Source organism: Chiloscyllium plagiosum, chromosome 11 (assembly GCF_004010195.1).
Source record: "Chiloscyllium plagiosum isolate BGI_BamShark_2017 chromosome 11, ASM401019v2, whole genome shotgun sequence".
Taxonomy (NCBI): Eukaryota; Metazoa; Chordata; class Chondrichthyes; order Orectolobiformes; family Hemiscylliidae; genus Chiloscyllium; species Chiloscyllium plagiosum.
Window position 1 is genome coordinate 92,947,946 of NC_057720.1, and position 20,964 is coordinate 92,968,909.

Here is a 20,964-nt window from a genome sequence, read left to right on the forward strand (position 1 = left end):
ACTCTATCAACAAACACATCGACCTGGGCCCAATATACCGGCCACTACAGCGGACAGCTGAAACTGACAACCGGAAGCGGCAGGGACAGGCCACTATAAATGCCGGAGGAAACACCACAGAAGCGCTTCACAGGAGGCTCCCAAGCACTGAGGATGTCACCTAGACAGGGGACGAAACATTTGCAACAAAAACTTCCAGCTCGGCGAACAGAACCACAGCAACGAGCACCCGAGCTACAAATCTTCTCTCAAACTTTGAATCCTGGTAAATCTCCTCTGCACCCTCTATAAAGCTTCCTCATCTTTCCTATAATGAGGCGACCAGAACTGAACACAATATTTCAAGTGCGGTCTAGCCAGGGCTTTATAGAGCTACAGTATAACTTTGTGGCTTTTAAACCCAATACCCCTGCTAATGAAAGCCAATATACCATACACCTTCTTAACAACCCTATCAACTTGGGTGGCAACTTTGAGGGAGCTATGGACATGGATCCCAAGATCCCTCTGCTCCTTTTCAGCCTGCAACACATTCCCAGTGAGGATGAGCCATCTCACCAAGACCTTCCCTACACCTCCACTTCTTGCCTTTAAACAACCACCAAACCTTAAACAGATCATTGTCTGCAGCAAACTGTCCGGCTTTCAGGACAACATCGACCACGACACCGTGCAACCCTGTCATGGCAACCACTGCAAGACGAGTCAGAGTGTTGACATGGATACCACCGTTACCCGTGGGAACACCACCCACCGTGTACGTGGCAGGTACTCATGTGGCTCAGCCAACGTTGTCTATGTCACAAGGATGCCCTGAAGGCATGGTATCTTGATGAGACTAAGCAGACACTACAACATGGATGAATGGACACTGCTCAACAATCAACAGACAGGGGTGTTCCCTCCCAGTCAGGGAGCACTTCAGCAGTCAGGGATATTTGGCCTCGGACTTTCAGGTGACCATCCTCCAAGGCGGACTTCAGGATAAGCAACAAAGCAAAGTGGCCAAGCAGAGGCTGATAGCCAAGTTTGGTGCCCATGGGGATGGCCTTACCCAGGATCTTGGGTTCAGGTCACACTACAGCAGACCCCACTACACTATACACTCTTTCTTTCACGCACACGCACATGTACAGACACACTCTTACAGACTCACACAACCACGCAGATCCTCTCTCATACACAAGCTCTCTCTCATATACACACACATGCACCCCCCACACTCATGCCCACACACACGCCTGCTCACAGGCTTACACTCCATCACACCCACCCACACACTTTACCAAGCTTTGACACACGCAAACACACACTCTCTCACATGCACTCACAGTCACACGTGCACACTCACATGCACACACTCTCTCTCTCTCACACACACACATGCACACACACACAAGTCTATGGGGTGAATTTGTATTTGCAGAATTATATTTGCAGATATATTCTATTTTGCTCGAAAGATGCACAATCTGCAGGCAGTCAATACATGTAATAGTTCATAAATCCACTTTGGAAATAGAACCAGTCTGACTCAAGACTGGGATACAGACTCACTCTAACCTTACACCTTCAATGCATTATCTGAGCTGAGATGTCACCTATGATTAAAAAACCTTACGTTATCTCCAGAAGGTGACTTAAAAGAAGTCCTGGGATTTACAAATGAATGAACTGAAACCTGCAGCCCATTCTAAAAGATGAAAGATCTAACAATCCAGGTTTGTTAAATATATCATTTCAGTTTCACTGTAATCTTTTGCAACAAATTGTCTGTCTTATGATCTTATACTCCACAACCACCTGATGAAGGTGCAGCACTCTGAAAGCGAGTGCTTCCAAATAAATCTGTTGGACTATAACCTGTTGTGTGATTTTTAACTTTGCCCACTCCAGTACAACACCGGCTCCTCCACATCAAGAATCAGGATGACCCTGTATCCTGCATTCAAATTCTACCTTCTGAAACAAATCACTTCACACTTTTCCAGGTTGAACTCTATCTGCCACTTCTCAGCCCAGTTCCGCATCCTGTCAATGTCCCGTTGCAACCTGCAACAGCCTTCCACACTATCCACGACTCCACCAATATTCATGTCATCAGCAAACTTACTAACTCACCCTTCCACTTCCTCATCCAAGTCATTTGTAAAACTCACAAAGAACACAGGAACTAGAACAGATCCCTGCGGAATGTCACTGGTCACTGAGCTCCAGGATGAATACTTTCCATCTACTACCATCCTCTGTTTTCCATGGGCCAGCCAATTCTGTATCCGCACACCCAAATTTCCCTGTAACCCATGCCTCCTTACTTGCTGAATGGGCCTATCATGGGGAACCTTATCAGCACCTTCCGAAAGTCAATATACACCACATCCACTGCTCTACCTTCATCAATGTGTTTTGTCACATCCTCAAGAAGGCTTGTGAGGCATGACCTGCACCTCACAAAGCCATGTCACTTATCTCTAATCAATCTATGCATTTCCAAATGATCATAAATTCTATCTCTCAGAATCCTCTCCAGTCATGCATTTCCCTGAAAATATCTGTTTCCAGTTTAGTTAGATTAGATTAGATTACTTACAGTGTGGAAACAGGCTCTTCGGCCCAACAAGTCCACACCGACCCGCCGAAGAGCAACCCGCCCATACCCCTACACCTAACACTTTGGGCAATTTAGCATGGCCAATTCACCTAACCAGCACATTTTTGGAAACCGGAGCACCTGGAGGAATCCCACACAGACACGGCGAGAATGTGCAAACTCCACACAGTCAGTCGTCTGAGGCGGGAATTGAACCCGGGTCTCTAGCGCTATGAGGCAGCAGTGCTAACCACTGTGCCACCATGATCCACAGTTCCTGCCTAATAGCATTGTAATTCCCCCTTCCCCAATTAAATACTTTCCCATACCATCTGCTCCTATTCCTCGCCATGACTATAGCAAAGGTCAGGGAATTGTGATCACTATCACCGAAATGCTCTCCAACTAAGAGATCTGACATCTGACCTGGTTCGTTGCCAAGTACCAAATCCAATATGGCCTCCCCTTTAGTCGGCCATCTACATATTGAGGCAGGAATCCTTCCTGGACACATCTGACAAATTCTACTCCACCTAAACTATTTGCTCTAAGGAGATTCCAATTAATATGAGGGAAGATTAAGTCATCCATGACAACAACCTTGTCACTTGCGCTCCTTTCCAAAATCTACCTCTCAATCTCCTCCTCCATGTCTCTGTTGCTATTAGGAGGTCTGTAGAAAACTCCCAATAAAGTGACTGCTCCTTTCCTGTTTCTGACTTCCACTCATAATGACTCAATAGACAAACCCTCCTTGAAGACCTCCCTTTCTGCAGCTGTGATACTCTCCCTAATTAGCAATGCCACTCCTCCGTCTCTTTTACCTCCCTCCCTATACCTTTTGAAACATCTAAACCCTGGAATGTCCAACAACCATTCCTGCCTCTGTGATATCCAAGTCTCCGTCATGGCCACAACATTGCAGCTCCAAATACTGATCCATGCTCTAAGTTCATCACCCTTAATCCTGACACATCTCGCATTAAATAGATGCATTTCAGCCCTTCACACTGACTGCCACTTTGCTCTATCAACTGTATATCCTTCCTCACAGACTCTCTGCATGCTGTATCTGCCTGTTCACCAACTACCATATCCTCTGATCCATAGGAGAAAGTGAGGTCTGCAGATGCTGGGGATCAGAGCTGAAAATGTGTTGCTGGAAAAGCGCAGCAGGTCAGGCAGCATCCAAGGAGCAGGAGAATCGACATTTCGGGCATGAGCCCTTCTTCAGGAATCATGCCCGAAACGTCGATTCTCTGCTCCTTGGATGCTGCCTGACCTGCTGCGCTTTTCCAGCAACACATTTTCATCTCTGATCCATAAGCTCTGGTTCCCATCCCCCTGCCAAACTAGTTTAAACCCTCCTGTAGAGCTCTAGCAAACCTCCTTCCCAGGATGTTGGTACCCCTCCAGGTCAGGTGCAATCTGTCCTCCTCGTACAGACCTCACCTTCCCCAGAAGGTATCCCAATGATCCACATATCTGAAGTCCTGCCTCCTACATGAGCTCAATAGCCATGTGTTTAGCCGCACTCCCTCTCTGTTCCTAGCCTAACTAGCCCATGGCACTGATCACAATCCTGAGATTACTACTCTGCTTGTCCTGCCTTTTAGCTTCCAACCTAGCTCCCTATATTCACCTTTCAGGTCCTCCTCTCTTTCCCTTGCGATGTTATTGGTATTGATGTGTGCCACAACTTCTGGCTGCCCACCCTCCCCTTAAAAGTATCCTATAGACTTGATCCGAGACATCCCTGACCCTGGCACCTGGGAGACAACATACCATCCGTGAGTCTTGTTAGCAAACACAGAATCTCCTGTCTATTCCTCTAACCATTGAACCTCCACTCACTATCGCTCTCTTATTCTTCCCTCTTCCCTTCTGAACCACAACACCAGGATCAATGCCAGAGACCTGGCCACCGTGGCTTTTCCCAAGTAGGTCATTTACGCACCCCCCCCCACCCCAAAAGTATCCAAAACAGTATACGTATTATTGAGGGGAAAGGCCATAGGGATCCCTGCACAGCCTGCCTACTCCCTTTCTCTCTTCTGACACTCAGGCCACCTTTATCCTGTAACCTTACAACCCCTCTCTATCACCCCCTCAGCCTTCTGAATGATCCAGCTCCGGCTCCAGTTCCGTAACGCGGTCTGTGAGGAGCTGGAGTTTGGTGCACTTTTTGCAGGAGATGTCAGCAGGGAGACTAGTGGTGACCCTTACCTCCCACATCCTGCAAAAGGAGCACGCAACTGCCCAAGTTTCCATCCCCTATAAATTGTCAAATCGGCAACTTAAAGAAGACAAGGCAGTACCGCCCATAGCTACCGGCCGAATTCAGTGGTGGACCCTTATTCTCGGTGAGTACAATTTGGAGCACCATATGGGGGGGCCATGTGGCAAATGCAGAGGCTTTGAGCTGCCTCCCCCTAGCAGTTATACCACCGGTGATGCTGCCACTAGAAGAGTCTGTTCTGGTTTTAAACTTTCTGGACACCCTTCTGGTCACTACTGACAATATCCGACTGTGGACACAAAAAGATCCCACCCTGGCAAAACCAAAACAGCTGACGGTGATGGGGGAAGCAAAAGGGCCATCACAACCAGGCTCAAAACCTTTCTGGACGCGGCGAGACCAGATCACAGGAGAGGTCGGCATTTTATTATGGGGAGCAAGAGTGATTGCCCCGAGTAGAGGTCGCCACTGGCTGAACTCCACCAGGATCATCCAGGGGCTTCCAAAGTGAAGATTTTAGCAAGACATTAGGTCTGATGACCAGCATTAGATGACGACATAGCCATGTTGGTGGGGCAGTTCCCAGAGTGCCAACAAGGACAACATTAACGCCAGCAGTTCCCCACATTTGTGGGAATGGGTGGGTAAGCTCTGGACTCATCCAATATGCTGGCCCTTTATTGGTCAGAGTACTGAGTACAGGAGTTGGGAGGTCATGTTGCGGCTGTACAGGACATTGGTTAGGCCACTGTTGGAATATTGCGTGCAATTCTGGTCTCCTTCCTATCGGAAAGACGTTGTGAAACTTGAATGGATTCAGAAACGATTTACAAGGATGTTGCCAGGGTTGGAGGGTTTGAGCTATAGGGAGAGGCTGAACAGGCTGGGGCTGTTTTCCCTGGAGTGTCGGAGGCTGAGGCGTGACCTTATAGAGGTTTATAAAATCATGACGTGCATGCATAGGGTAAATAGACAAAGTATTTTCTCCCTGGGGTGAGGGGGTCCAGAACTAGAGGGTATAGGTTTAGGGTGAGAGGGGAAAGATATAAAAGAGACCTAAGGGGCAACTTTTCACGAAGAGGGTGGTACGTGTATGCAGTGAGCTGCCAGAGGAAGTGGTGGAGGCTGGTACAATTGCAACATTTTGAGAGGCATTTGGACGGGTATATGAATAGGAAGGGTTTGGAGGGATATGGGCCGGGTGCTGGCATGTGGGACTAGGTCTGGCATGGACAGATTGAACCAAAGGGTCTGTTTCCATGCTGTATATCACTATGACTCTATGACATTCGTGGATGCCCATTCAAAGTGGTTGAGCATGCATAGAGTTCATTCATCAACTCAGAGATGGCAACTGAGAATCTGCAAGCATCGTTTCCCTTACACATACTCCCGGAGGTTTTGGTCATGGACAATTGGATGTCATTTACAAGGAAGGAATTTGAGTGTTTCCTGAAATCAAATGGCATTCGGCGTGGTCGGACAGCTCGATACCATCCATTGTCCGACGGTCTGGTGGAAAGAGCAGTCCAAACGTTGAAGGAAGGCTTAAAGAAACAGCCTCCAGCATCACTAGGTACGAAACTGCCCCAGTTCCTCTTTGTTTATAAGACCACCCCATTGTGCAACTACAGAGTTGCTAATGGGGATTGGACTCCATACCAGGTTAAAGCTGATATTTCCAGACCTCGGTGGTGGTGGAGAGGGGGCGTTGAAATGCTAGCCGCATGCCCTCCTCTAAGTGAGAGAGACAGTTCACTTCAGCGGACAAAGTGTGATGCCGCAACCATGGAAAAGGCCCAGCATGGGTCAAGGCAGGGATGACAAGAGGTCAGGTCCCATGACGTACAACGTTCGGAGAGATAAGGCCGTGCTGAACATATCAGTCACATGAAAGCTGCTACCTCATAAACGGAGCAGGGACAAAATGCACCCAGCCCCCTCAGAATAGCTGGAAAAGTTGGCAGAACCCATGGGCTTGGACCCTCCATCCAGCCTCGCAGAAACCTCACAGTCTGAGATGGATGCAGCCTCGATCCTGTTACGGTTGGAAAAAGATGAGGAATTTCTTCCAAGGTGCGTCAGGCACAATGGACAGGCTACAGTCCAGTGTACATTGACTGAGTAAAGGTCAGAGCTGGAGGAACCAGAACTGGGGCGAAAATGTTCTGGGAGGAGCTTCAAAAAAAAGAACAGGCCGATATATCCAGACTTGGGGAGGGGAAGGGGTGTAGTAATTCGACCCAGGGCCAGGTAGACCTCAAAGAATGTGAGTTCCTAACTGGGACTTTTAACCCAGTGCAATCAGAGAGCCCTGGCTGACAGATATAAATAGGAGTGTCAGGGGTTGTGCTCACTCTAGGAGCCTGCTCTGGGCCAGCTGGATCTGTGTCAAGCACTATGTACATGTCAATAAAGGATGACTTAATCATGAGAGACTGGACTCTGTGGAATTATTTTAACCTAGAAACCAATGCAGCTACATGGCTCACCACTTGCTACAAAGGACCTCCATGTTGGTCACTGGAAGCTCTCTGATATTCCTGTAGGCAGCTCAGAAAGCAGGCACTTGCACCCCAACAACTAGCATTGAGAGGCTGCTACGCACTCAGACAGACAGGCAGCTAGCTCATGGATTCGAACAGGCTGCATCTCAGGGCTGTTCATTTTCTCATTCAGAGCTCACACACTTCACAACTACCTCAATGCTCATACTTGCTGTATCAATTAGTTCAATCATGTTTATTCTATAATCCATCTATATTCAATTTCCATGCCAGGAGCGTGTGTGTGTTTTTGGTGTTTTGCGAAACATTATAGTTTAAGTTGATTGGTCGTAATTAAACATCCTTTATTTTCTGCGCTTTTTATTAAATATCAACATGTTTACAGTAATTATTCTCTGTTACTGACAAAACCTGGCATGAATTGCTTTCGTGCTGAAAATCAGTCAGTCAGGCAGAGTGTTTGTCTCTTTTTTTGATTTGATTTGATTTGATTTATTATTGTCACATGTACTGAGATACAGTGAAAAGTATTGTATTGTGTGCTAACCAGACAAATCAGGAGAAGGTGAGGACTGCAGATGTTGGAGATTAGAATCAAAATGTGTGGCACTGGAAAAGGACCTACCTTCCATAAGTACATCAGGGTAATAAAATAGAATGCAGGAAATAGTGTTACAAATACAGTGAAGGTGCAGAGAAAGATCAACTCGGACATGTGAGAGGCCAGTTCATGAGTCTAGCAGCGAGGAAGAAGCTGTTCTTGAATGTGTTGCTACGTGTTTTCAAAGTTTTGTATCTTCTATCCGATGGAAGAGAGTATAACTGAGGTGTGAGGGGTATTTGGTTATTCTGGTTGCCTTCCCGAGGCAGTGAAAAGTGTAGACAGAATCATTGGATGGAAGACTGGTTTTTGAAGGGGCTGTGTTCACAACTCTCAGTAATTTTTAGAGTCATAAAGTCATACTTTGGTCCAATTTGTCCATTACAACCAAGTTTCCCCAAGCTAACTTAGTTGACCGCTTGCCTGTGTGTGGTCTATATCCCTCTAAACCTTTCCTATTCATGTACCTGCACAAATGTCTTTTAGATGTTGTAACTGTACTTGCATTTCTCTCGTAGTTCATTCCACACACAACCCACCCTCTGTGTGAACAAGTCGCCCCTCTTTCACCTCTGAACTTTAAACCCCTCTAGTCTTGAACTCCCCCACTCTAAGGAAAAAGGCCTTTGTTTTTCACCTTGTCTAAGCTCCTCATGATTTTATGATGTCACCCCTCAACGTCCTACGCTCCAGTGGAGAAAGTCCCAGCCTATCCAGCTTCTCTTTATAACCCAAACCTTTCGGTTGCAGCAACATCCTGGTAAATATTTTTCTGAACCCTCACCAATTTAATAATATCCTTCCTATAGCAGGATGACAAGAACTGTACACAATACTCCAAATGTGGCCTATGCAACATCTTGTACCACCTCAACATGACATCTCAACTCCTATATTCAAAGGTCTGGGCAATGAAGGCAAGCATCCTAAATGCAGCCTTAACCACCCTGTCCACTTGTGACACAACCTTTAAAGGACTATATACATTTCTTGTGGTCTTGGGCACAGCAGTTGCCATACCAAGCTGTGATCCATCACTTATTAAAATGGATAAGAGCTTTTGGGGACATGCTGAATTTCTTTAGCTTTCTGAGGTGGTGGAGGGGCTGGCACGCTTTCTTGACTGTAACATCAACGTGTATGGACCAGGACAGATTGTGGGTGATAATGACTCTTAAGAACTTGGAGATTACGAGAACTCTGGAGATGCTGGAGAGTCAGAGTGGATAAAGAGTGGAAATAGCACGGCAGGTCAAGCAGCATCAGAGAAAAAGGGGAGTCAACGTAACAGGTCAGAACCTTTCATCAGGTCATGATGAAAGGCTCCGACCTGAAACGTTAACGCCCTTTCTCCTTAAAAGGCTGCTTAACCAGATGCGCTTCTTCCAGCTCCACTCTTTATCCACTCTTAGGAACTTGACACTCTCAACCATCGCCAGCTCAGCACTATTGATGCAGACAGGAGCGTGTCCTCCAGACCACTTCCTGAAGTTGATGACGAGCTCTTTCATTTTGCTGACATTGAGGGAGAGATTGTTGTCCTTACAGCATGCCACTAAGCTGCCTATTGCTTTTCCGTACTCTACCTCGTCATTTGACATCCGACCCACTGCAGTGGTGATGGCAGCAAATTTGTAAATGGAGTTAGAGCTAAATTTGGCCGTACAGTCAGGAGTGGGTCCCAGTTATTGGCATACGTCTCCCAGTTAAATAATAACGTACTAGCCCAGATTGCATCAGGGGAAAGCCTTAACTGACTAAAATCTGCCAATCTCTCCATTGAAAGCTGCAAATGACTTCTGGCACCTGGGGGCAGAGAGAGCTCCCTCTCCCTGTGTGTATAAAGAGACATTCACTAACCATCATCGAAAGACTTAGCTCAACATTCTTTTTTTTATTGAAAAAAAAAATTTTTTTAATGTTACAACAAATACAAAACAATACAATTCAAAATGTAATGTAATGTAATGTAAAAAATGTAAAATGTAAAACAGTACAGGAAAAGAACACAAGAAAAAAAAGTTACAAAATACCCAACCCACCTCATGGGCTCAACATTCTTAATGTTCCTGTCTCCTTTCCTGCACACCTGCTCCTCCCCACCACCATCACCACAGAGTTCAATCAGCTCCTTGTCTGTAAGTGAAAAATGAGCCCAGAAAGATTCCCTTTCTGATCTTGGTGTATGACGTGCAGATTACAGGAGCCTGGGGTCCACAGGAACTGGACACCATATACCCTAGAACTCTGTGGGAAGCTAGAGAAGTGATTGCTGGGCCTCTTGCTGAGATATTTGTATCATCAATAGTCACAGGGGAGGTGCCAGAAGACTGGAGGTTGGCTAACGTGGTGCCACTGTTTAAGTAAGGTGGTAAGGACAAGCCAGGGAACTATAGACCAGTGAGCCATTTCTCAGTGGTGGGCAAGTTGTTGGAGGGAATCCAGAGGGACAGGATGTACATGTATTTGGAAAGGCAAGGACTGATTAGGGATAGTCAACATGGCTTTGTGTGTGGGAAATCATGTCTCACAAACTTGATTGAGATTTTTGGAAAAGTAACAAAGAGGATTGATGAGGGCAGAGCGATAGATGTGATCTATATGGACTTCAGTAAGGCGTTCGACAAGGTTCCCCATGGGAGACTGTTAGTAAGGTTAGATCTCACAGAATACAGGGAGAAATAGCCATTTGGATACAGAACTGGCTCAAAGGTAGAAGACAGAGGGTGGTAGTGGAGGGTTGTTTTTCAGACTGGAGGCCTGTGACCAGCGGAGTGTCACAAGGATTGGTGCTGGGCCCTCTGCTTTTTGTCATTTATATAAATGAATTGGATGCGAGCATAAGAGGTACAGTTAGTAGGTTTGCAGAGGACACCAAAATTGGAGGTGTAGTGGACAGTAAAGAGGATTACCTCAGATTACAACAGGATCTTGCCCAGATGTGCCAATGGGCTGAGAAGTGGCAGATGGAGTTTAATTCAGATAAACGCGAGGTGCTACATTTTGGGAAAGCAAATCTTAGCAGGATTTATACACTTAATCGTAAGGTCCCAGGGAGTGTTGCTGAACAAAGACACCTTGGAGTGCAGGTTCATAGCTCCTTGAAAGTAGAGTCACAGGTAGATAGGATAGTGAAGAAGGCGTTTGGTATGCTTTCTTTTATTGGTCAGAGTATTGAGTTCAGGAGTTGGGAGGTCATGTTGCGGCTGTTCAGGACATTGGTTAGGCCACTGTTGGAATATTGCGTGCAATTCTAGTCTCCTTCCTATCGGAAAGATGTTGTGAAACTTGAAAGGGTTCAGAAAAGATTTACATTTCTTAAAGTATAACAGAGAATAATTAACGAATGACTATTTACAATTACTTTATCTAACCTATATTTTACTTTCCCTTATATAATACTATAAGGGAATACTATAAGTCTGATAAAACTCCCAACTAAGGTTTACAAAACAACACTTCTTATTTAAGGTGAAGGGTGATGTCAGGGGTGGGTTCTTTACCCAGAAAGTGGTGGGGGCGTGGAATGCGCTGCCCGTGGGAGTGGTAGAGTCCGAATCTTTGGTTACCTTTAAGCGGCAATTGGATAGGTACATGGATGGGTGCTTAAGCTAGGACAAATGTTCGGCACAACATCGTGGGCCGAAGGGCCTGTTCTGTGCTGTATTGTTCTATGTTCTATGTTCTATGTGCATGGAATGAGCTGCCAGAGGAAGTGGTGGAGGCTGGTACAATTGCAACATTTAAAAAGCATCTGTGTGAGTATATGAATAGGAAGGGTTTGGAGGGATATGGGCCGGGTGCTGGCAGGTGGGACCAAATTGGGTTGGGATATCTGGTTGGCATGGAGAAGTTGAACCATAGGGTCTGTTTCCATGCTGTATATCTCTATGACTCGAGTGCAAACTGGTAAATATTTGTAAGCAATTTCCATTTTGTGGTGTGACATAGTTGAGCTGAATAAAAAATGACAGGGCACCAGGTTATAGGCCAAAAGATTTATTTGAAAGTACAAGCCTTTGGAGTGCTGCTCCTTCGTCAGGTAGCTAGCTGTCATGTGTTTTTTAACTTTGTCCACCCCAGTCCGACACCAGCATCTCCATCTATAGTTGAACTGGACTTCAGCAGAACATCTATCCTTCGTGTCCAATCATTGACGATGCAGTCCAGTTATTAGCACAGAGCCATCAGTCTCATTTACGTCACCTCCCCTCAAGTCTTTCCTTCTGCCCGATAGACTATTTCCATTAGCCCACATCCCGCTGCCCAAAGCTAGTGACACCACCCCTTGAGTCATGGAAGTGGGTGCCGTGGTAGTGAGCTGAAGGTGGGTAGGGGGGGAGGAATGAGGAAGGAAATGGGCTCAGTCATTGAAAGGGATTGAGGCCATGAAGGCTGACGTAGGGGGTGTGACTGAGGAGGCAGAGGCATGGGTTGTGCTGTGAGACAGGGCAAACTTGGAAAAACGGTAACATAAACACCACATTCACACACACTCTCTCTCTCACACACACATTCACTCTCTCATACACAGACATATACAGTATCTCACACTCTAACACTCTGACACAAAGGCACACACTCACGCACACACACACATACAAACTGTCACACTCTCACACACACACATACACACTCACTAACTCTCTCTCTCATACACAGACATATACAGCCTCTCACTCTCAAACACTCTAATACAAAGGCACACACTCACACAAACACACATTCATTCTCTCACACACATACTACACACACACTCAAACACAGGCACATGTAGACACCCACTCTCACACAGAAACATATACACTTTCTCACATAGAAACACTCTCACTCTAACACAAAGACACACAATCACTCACACAAGCACACACACTCACTCTCACACATGCACACAAATGCACAAACACACACTCACACACAGTCATATGCACTTAGACACGCTTTTGCACACGGACACATACTCATATTCACACACTTCAGCACCATTGTAATCGGTTTACAGAGGAATATGGACATGATGGACTGACTGGCCTGATTCTGTACAGAGGGCACAATGTAATAATACTATGATTTCCTCTCATTTCACGATCTTTGGCAGTGCGTGGAGAAGGAACAATGTTACTATAGCTGTGTGGCTTATCTGCTAATGTTCAGTGAATCAACACAAAGACTCGCTAAATTATCGCGCACATTTATATAATGGGACAGATTGTTTCAGAAAAGATTACAAAAAAATTGAAACAGAAGGTTGAGATGGAATCCTCAACAGATATTATAACGTTTGATCTCATTGTAGTGATAATGTATAAAGCGTCTATTAAGGTCAGGAAAACCTTGAGCTCGATCTTATGGTCGGGGTGAGAAAATTCATTTCTGATCCTATTACGTTGCCGCAATCTTTCTGAGTGATCTTCCCATAGAGGATCCTTCACATCTCACACATCCCTGAGGGAGCAGTGGGAAAAATCTGCACCGCCCACTTTTTACAGCACTAGCTGCTGTACTCTTGGTAAGTGTTACTTAAATATTAGCCAGTTGTGAGAAGATTTGTAGCTCAGGTTGAGGTTCTGGATGTAGGTTGCTCCCTGAGCTGGAAGGTTCATTTTCAGACATTCCATCACCATACTAGGTAACATCATCAGTGAGCCTCCAGACGGTGATGGTGATGAAACATCTGAAAATGAACCTTCCAGCTCAGCGAGCAAAACTACACCCAGTTACTTAAATATCTCTGCAATCTATAGGTATGTGTCCCTGAGTGGAGTAGTTAGGGTGGGAGAGGTGAGTGGGTTAAGGGGTCGGGTGCCTCCTGGGTTGTGTATCAGTTGGGTGGGCATGGAAGGGTGGCAAGGTCAAGAGGTTATGCTGGGAGAGGAAGTAAGGACTGAAAATGTGTTGCTGGAAAAGCGCAGCAGGTCAGGCAGCATCCAGGGAACAGGAGAATCGACGTTTCGGGCATAAGCCCTTCTTCAGGAAAGAAGCCCTTCTCCTGCTCCCTGGATGCTGCCTGACCTGCTGCGCTTTTCCAGCAACACATTTTCAGCTCTGATCTCCAGCATCTGCAGTCCTCACTTTCTCCTCCGAGGAAGTAAGGATGGCAGGGTGGGGCTGGGGGTTGTCAATGGAAGTCAAATGTTTTTCCAGGCTAACTATCCAGGGAGGTCATTCAGAACCTCCTGAAGTCTCAACTTGAGCTCAAGAATTGGAGACATTTTCAGAGAGTACCAGATACAGGATAATTGCCCTTCAGAATTTAAACTCTCCCAGAAATTCAATGCATTTTTAAAAAATAGATCAATGCATGCATCTTGGGAGTTCAGCCACAAAGCTGCCAGAGAGGATGAGGTCATGTGACGATTCATCACTTCCTGTGATCTTGAAAATTGTCTATCGATGGAATTGCATATAGTCAGATTGAACCTCTTATGCTGCATGCACACCCAAGTCTGTGATGCTACCCAATATACCATTTCTCCCCCCAGGTTTCTGATCCTACCCATTACCCAATATCCAAGAGTGAATCATTCACACCACTCTCTCTCCACAGTACTCCCTGACAATGGGAATGTGTGGCATGTAGACTGGTCATACGCTCATTCAATACTGTCTGGCCTCAGCATGTTCTTCAGCAGGCTCTTGTGCATTTACGGTTCCATTCAGTCCCTAGGCTGTGGCTGGTAGAACTGTGTTTGTCATCAATGTCAATGTTTCCTCCTCTCTGTGGAAATTACATAACTTGGTTCAGACCACTGGCCTGCTCGTATAGCAACAGTATTTATTTCATTTCTTTTGACAGCGACATATTTATTTCCAACAATCAACTGAAAGATTTGACAGTAAGATTTCTGGTGCCCTGCATGAGCATCAGGCCTATTCAATTCCTTGGCCTCAAAACGGCGTGGGTCAGCAACTTGTCATATTGTATGAGGTTGTCCTTAATTTCCATCCTTGAATCATAAAATCCCTGCACTACAGAAAGAGGCCATAGGCCTATCAAGTCCACACTAGCCCGCTGAAGACCATCACACACAGACCCACAACCCTACCCTCTCCCCGTAACCCTGCATTGCCCGTGATCGATCCACCCTAACCTGCACATCTTTGGACTGTGGGCGGAAACAGACCATCCGGAATAAACCTACAATATGCAAAATCCAGACAGACAGTCACCCGAGGGTGGAATCAAGCGCCGGGTCCCTAGTATTGTAAGGCAGCAATGCTAACCACTGAGCCACTGTGCCACCCCTGATATGATGAATCCAGTTGAGTTTCTGGTCAATGGTAAGCCCAGGAGGTTGATAATGCAGGATTCAGTGACGGGAGCACCACTGATTGTCAAGGGACAGTGGTTAGACTGTCTCTTATTGGAGATGGTTATTGACTGGCATTTGTGTGGCACGACTGTTACTTGCCTCTTGTCAGCCCAAAGCTGAATATTATCCTGATCTTGTTGCATTTCAACATGGATTGCTTCAGTATCTGAGGAGTTGTGAATGGTGCTGAACATTGTGCAATCATCAGTGAAAATCTCCACTTCTGACCTTATGCCAAAGGGAAAGTCATTGATGAAGTAGCTAAATATGGTTGGGCCTAGGATCTGACACTGACTGACCTCCAACAAGCACAGCTATCTTCTTATGTGCCAGGTATGACTCCAACCAACTGTGAATTCTCTCCCCGAGACCCATTGATTCCATTTTTGCGAGGGCTCCTTGATGCTACACTTAGTTGAATGTAGCCTTGATGTCACAGGCTGCATTCCTCACCTTCTCACCTCCCCTCGGGAATTCAGCTCTTTTGTCCATGTTTGACCCAAGGCTGTAATGAGGTCAGGAGCTGAGTGGCCCTGGTGGAACCCAAACTGGGCGTCACTGAGCAGGTTATTGCTGAGGAACAGCTGCTTGATAGCACTTCCATCACTCTCCTTACGATCAAAAGTAGACTGATGGGGCGGTGTTTGACTGCGTAGGATTTGTCCTACGTTTTGTGTACAGGACATACCTGGACAATGTTCCATACTGTCAGGGAGATGCCAGTGTTGTAACTGTACAGGAACAGCTTGGCTAGGGGAACAGCAAGCTCTGGATCGTAAGTCTTCAGTACCATTGCCGGAACGTTGTCAGCGTCTATAGCCACTCCAGAAACTTGCCAACTTGGTTTCCTGTCCCCACAAGTCTCTGGAGTTCAGTCACATCACAAGCAGCTGAAAACTCTTCTGTTGCCCTTGTCTTCAGTGAATTCACTCTGACGCGGATGAAGCAACACAGTGCCAAGGAGCCTGACAGCTGACTATAAGGTAAGTCAGGTCCGTATCAAGTAGGGGGCTCACCTTTCTCTTTTTACCTTTTCCTCCATTTTTTATTGGCCTCCTTCGACAGAGACAGCAATGCCAGGACAAACCAAATATAGCTTCACCCCAGCCCAGGGTTTCCTGGCAAGCAAGGGTCTAGACTCGCAGGCTAGGCCGAAGCTCCAGACTCACAGTTAGGCCCAGGCACTTGAAGGAGAGAAAGGCGGTCCCGGCCAGGACGGGGGGAACCCTGTGTGCCGGTCTCCTAAGGAAGGGTTCTGAGGAAGGGTCATTCGACCCGAAAGGTTAACTCAGATTTCTCAGACCTGCTGAGCTTTTCTAGCAATCTCTAATTTTGAGCTGAGCGTAAGAACTTGTATCAGCATTTGACATCTGGTCCCAGTCGATGATGCAACACAGAATGCGCTGTGGTGTTCTGTCAGAGTGGATCCACAGAGCAGGAAATTATCCATGTGTCACAGAGCTCTGTGCAGTCCTTCCATGCTGTTTCACACTGCCCTCTGGATGATTTCTGTCTTTGATGGGACCATCTGTCGGGACCAAGCCTCCCAAAATGGAGTAACGAAGCTCATGAGCAACTTAGACCTTTATGGAGCAGTGGTTGTAAAACCCTGTTTGCTTTTAGCTTCATGAAGATGAGACTGTTCCTCAATTTACATTTCAATCCACAAATAAACTTGGTGTTCAACCATTTTAGAATAGAAATATAATGTCCCACGTACTTTTGCATGAAAAATGCAGTGAAAACTTTTACGTCACCCCACCTTGGCACCTATATCAATGACAGAAGTCATTCACAATAATAAAACCAAGTAAAATTAAGGCAAAGTTCATCAAATTTCAGTTAATGGCTCCTGGGCTTGGGGAAAGCCAATTTAGAAACGGAGGAATACTCTGAAAACACAACCAGAACAAGACTGCTACTCAGGGAGCCTTTGTTTAAAAAGATTACAATTCTTGAATGAGACAGCCTGCTGAGCCACTGGAATAACTACAAAGAACAAAGTACATTACAGCACAGGAACAGGCCCTTCGGCCCTCCAAGCCTGTGCCGATCCAGATCCTCTATCTAAACCTGTCATCTATTTTCTAAGAATCTATATCCCTCTGCTCCCTGCCCATTCATGTGTCTGTCTAGATACATCTTAAATGATACCATCGTTACCCCGTCTACCACCACCACTGGCAACGCATTCCAGGCCCCCACCACCCTCTGGGTAAAGAACTTTCCACACATTTCACTTTAAACATTTTTCCTCTCAGCTTGAACTCGTGACCCCTAGTAATTGAGTCCTGGAAAAAGAGCTTCTTGCTATCCGCCTCTCATGATTTTGTAGACCTCAATACCTGGATGCAGAAGACGAAGCAGACCCCCCAGATGAAGATGAGACCTCCAAACCGGGACAGGACTGCCACACCAGGAGACTGACACACAGGGCAACACACCATACCGTGATGAGACCGCCTTTCTCCTCCTTCAGATGCCTGGGCCCTGCCACAGAACTGGAGCCTTGGTCTAGCCTGATAATCCAGACCTTCGCTCACCAGGAGAACCTGGGCTGGGGTGGAGCCATGTCTGGCTCGTCCTGACGTTACTACACTGCCAGAGGAGGCCCAAACAAATGAAGAGAAAAGGAAAAAGAGCAGAAGTGAAAAAAAGAATAAACAAAAAAGAGAAAAATGAGCATGTTACTCCACCGTCATCTTGACAAAAGAAAGATCTTTGCAGTCTCTGATCAATGTGTTGGGTTTTGCCAGTGGCACCATCTCCAGGTGGCAGCCTATTGGTAACAAAAGCAGAACTTGCTGGAATAGCTCAGCAGATCCGGCAGCATCTGTGAAGAGCAACCAAAGTTAACACTTCGGGTCTAGTGACCCTTCCTCAGAACTGTAAAGGTTCCTTTTCAGCTGCTACATTCGAACCAACATGGGCCAGGAGATACTGAACACAAGGTCATAGGACAATTAAATGCATGCTGATAATATGTAGAGAGAAAGACAACCAGACCTGAAACATTAACTTTGATTTTTCTTCACAGATGCTGCCAGACCCCGCTGAGTTTTTCCAGCAACTTCTGATCCACAGCATCTGCAGTTCTTTCAGTCTGCTGGTCCTGGCACAGGTAAAATAATTCTTTGTTTCAATGCTGAGTCAGTTTCCCTCTTTACCTTTAGGAAGAGGGCATGAGCAGCCTTTTTCTTTCGTTTCAGGATGCAAAGTGTTTCTCACACACGTCACAGCTCGCCCAATCTCTGATAGAAGGGAGGTTCAGTAATGAATCTTTCATAATAGTCTCAGCTTTCCAGTTTCTCTACTTTAAGAATCCGACTGTGGTCAGTACATGTTTTACTACTTAAGACTGATCAGGGATAGTCAGCATGGCTTTGTACTTGGGAACTCATGTCTCACAAACTTGATTGAGTTTTTTGAAGAAGTCACAAAGAGGATAGATGAAGGCAGAGTGGGGGATGTGTTCTATATGGACTTCAGTAAGGCATTCAACAAGGTTCCCCACGGGAGACAGGTTAGCAAGGTTAGATCTCATGGAATACAGGGAAAACTAGCCATTTGGATACAGAACTGGCTCAAAGGTAGAAGACAGAGGGTGGTGTTGGAGGGTTGTTTTTCAGACTGGAGGCCTGTGACCAGTGGAGTGCCACAAGGACCATGCTGGGTCCACTACTTTTCGTCATTTACATAAATGATTTGGATGTGAATATAGCAGGTATAGTTAATAAATTTGCAGATGACACCAAACTTTGAGGTGTAGTGGACAACGAAGAAGGTTATCTCAGAGTACAACAGGATCTCAATCAGATGGGCCAATGGGCTGAGAAGTGGCAGATGGTGTTTAATTTAGATAAATGCGAGGTGCTGCATTTTGGAAAAGCGAATCAGAGCAGGACTTATACACTTAATGGTAAGGCCCTAGGGAGTATTGCTGAACAAAGAGACCTTGGAGTGCAGGTTCATAGCTCCTTGAAAGTGGAGGTGGTAGATAGGATAGTGAAGAAGGCGTTTGGTATGCTTTCCTTTATTGGTCAGAGTATTGAGTACAGGAGTTGGGAGGTCATGTTGCGGCTGTACCGGAACGGCGCTGTGAAACTTGAAAAGGTTCAGAAAAGATTTACAGGGATGTTGCCAGGGTTGGAGCAATTGAGCTATAGGGAGAGGCTGAATAGGCTGGGGCTGTTTTCCCTGGAGCTTCGGAGGCTGAGGGGTGACCTTGTAGAGGTTTATAAAATCAAGAGGGGACATGAATAGGATAAACAAACAATGACTTTTCCCTGGGGTGAGCAAGTCCAGAACTTGAGGGCATAGGTTTAGGTTGAGAGAGAAAAGATTTAAAAGGGACCTAAGGGGCAACCTTTTCACGCAGAGGGTGGTGTGTGTATGGAATGAGCTGCCAGAGGAAGTGGTGGAGGCTGCTACAATTACAGCATTTAAAAGGCTTCTGGATGGGTATATGAATAGGAAGGGTTTGGAGGGATATCGGCCGGGTGCTGGCAGGTGGAAGTAGATTGGTTTGGGATACCTGGTCGGCATGGACGGGTTGGACTGAAGGGTCTGTTTCCATGCTGTACATCTCTACGACTCTAATTGCTTTAGGCTTGCCCTTAAGCATCTTTCTCTCACCATATTATCAGGGTGCATTCAGTTGTCCTATGACCTTGAGTCCAGTCCCTCCTGGCCCATATGTAACAGCTGAATATAATTTTTCTCCAGCTACATTCTCTGTCAGAATGACCAACACTGTGGCAACTGTGGATAACCTAATGCATGCTTTGTTTCCTTCCAGTTGGATATCAGCACTTCAGTAGCTTATGCTTGATTGGTTTGATCTTGCCAAAGAAAGGCATCTCCACACCATCGATATCCTCCATTTCATGGGTCTTGTAAACTCTTGAGAGTCCATGTTTTCGCTCCTCTGTACAAGCTTCTTGCTTGGAAATGACCCTTCATCCAGTAAAATTCAGTCTCTTTAGGGGAGACAATCTTCACACCATATTCATAACATGGAGTCATAGAGTGACACAGCACAGAAACAGACCCTTCGGTCCAACCAGTCCATGCCAACCATGTCCCCAAACTAAAATAGTCCTATTTACCTGCATTTGGCCCATTTTCCTCCAAACATTTCCCATTCATGAACTTATCCAAGTGTCTTTTAAATGTTGTAACCGTACCTGCCTCCACCACTCTCTCTGACAGTTCATTCCAAGCATGAACCACCCTTTGTGTGAAAAATTTGCCCATCATGTCCTTTTTAAATCTTTCTTCTCTCACTTTAAAAAGCTGTCCCCTAGTTTTGAACTCTCCCATCTACAGTCAGACCCCGCCACTAAAACTATATTTCCCCCCCCCACCCCAACTGCATTCTGTCGGGACCATTCCCTCCGTAACTCCCTCCATGCGTCCACACTCCCCACCAACCTCCTCTCCACAGCTGGTACCCTCCCCTGCCGCCATAAGAGGTGCAAAGCCTGCGCCCACACCTTCCCCCACCCCTCCATCCAAGGCCCCAAAGGTTCATTCCAAATCCGGCAGAGATTTACTTGCATATGTTCAAACCTCATTTACTGCATCTGTTGCTCTCGATGTGGCCTCCAGTACATCAGGGAGACTGAGCACAAACACGCAGAACGGTTCAGGGAACATCTCTGAACCAACCAACCCCACCCTCCTGTGGCCATCCATTTCAACTCCCCTCCCTC

General features: G+C 46.2%; 1 protein-coding gene across 1 annotated transcript in view; it reads left to right on the top strand.

Annotated features, from left to right (window-relative positions):
- Window positions 1–5,043: 5,043 nt before the first annotated feature.
- LOC122554083 (vesicle-trafficking protein SEC22b-like) overlaps window positions 5,044–20,964 on the top strand; it is a 74,021-nt gene continuing 58,100 nt past the window's right edge. The window contains exon 1 of the mRNA XM_043698536.1: window positions 5,044–5,244. Coding sequence (XP_043554471.1) covers window positions 5,044–5,244 — 201 coding nt within the window. The remainder of the gene's footprint in view (window positions 5,245–20,964) is intronic.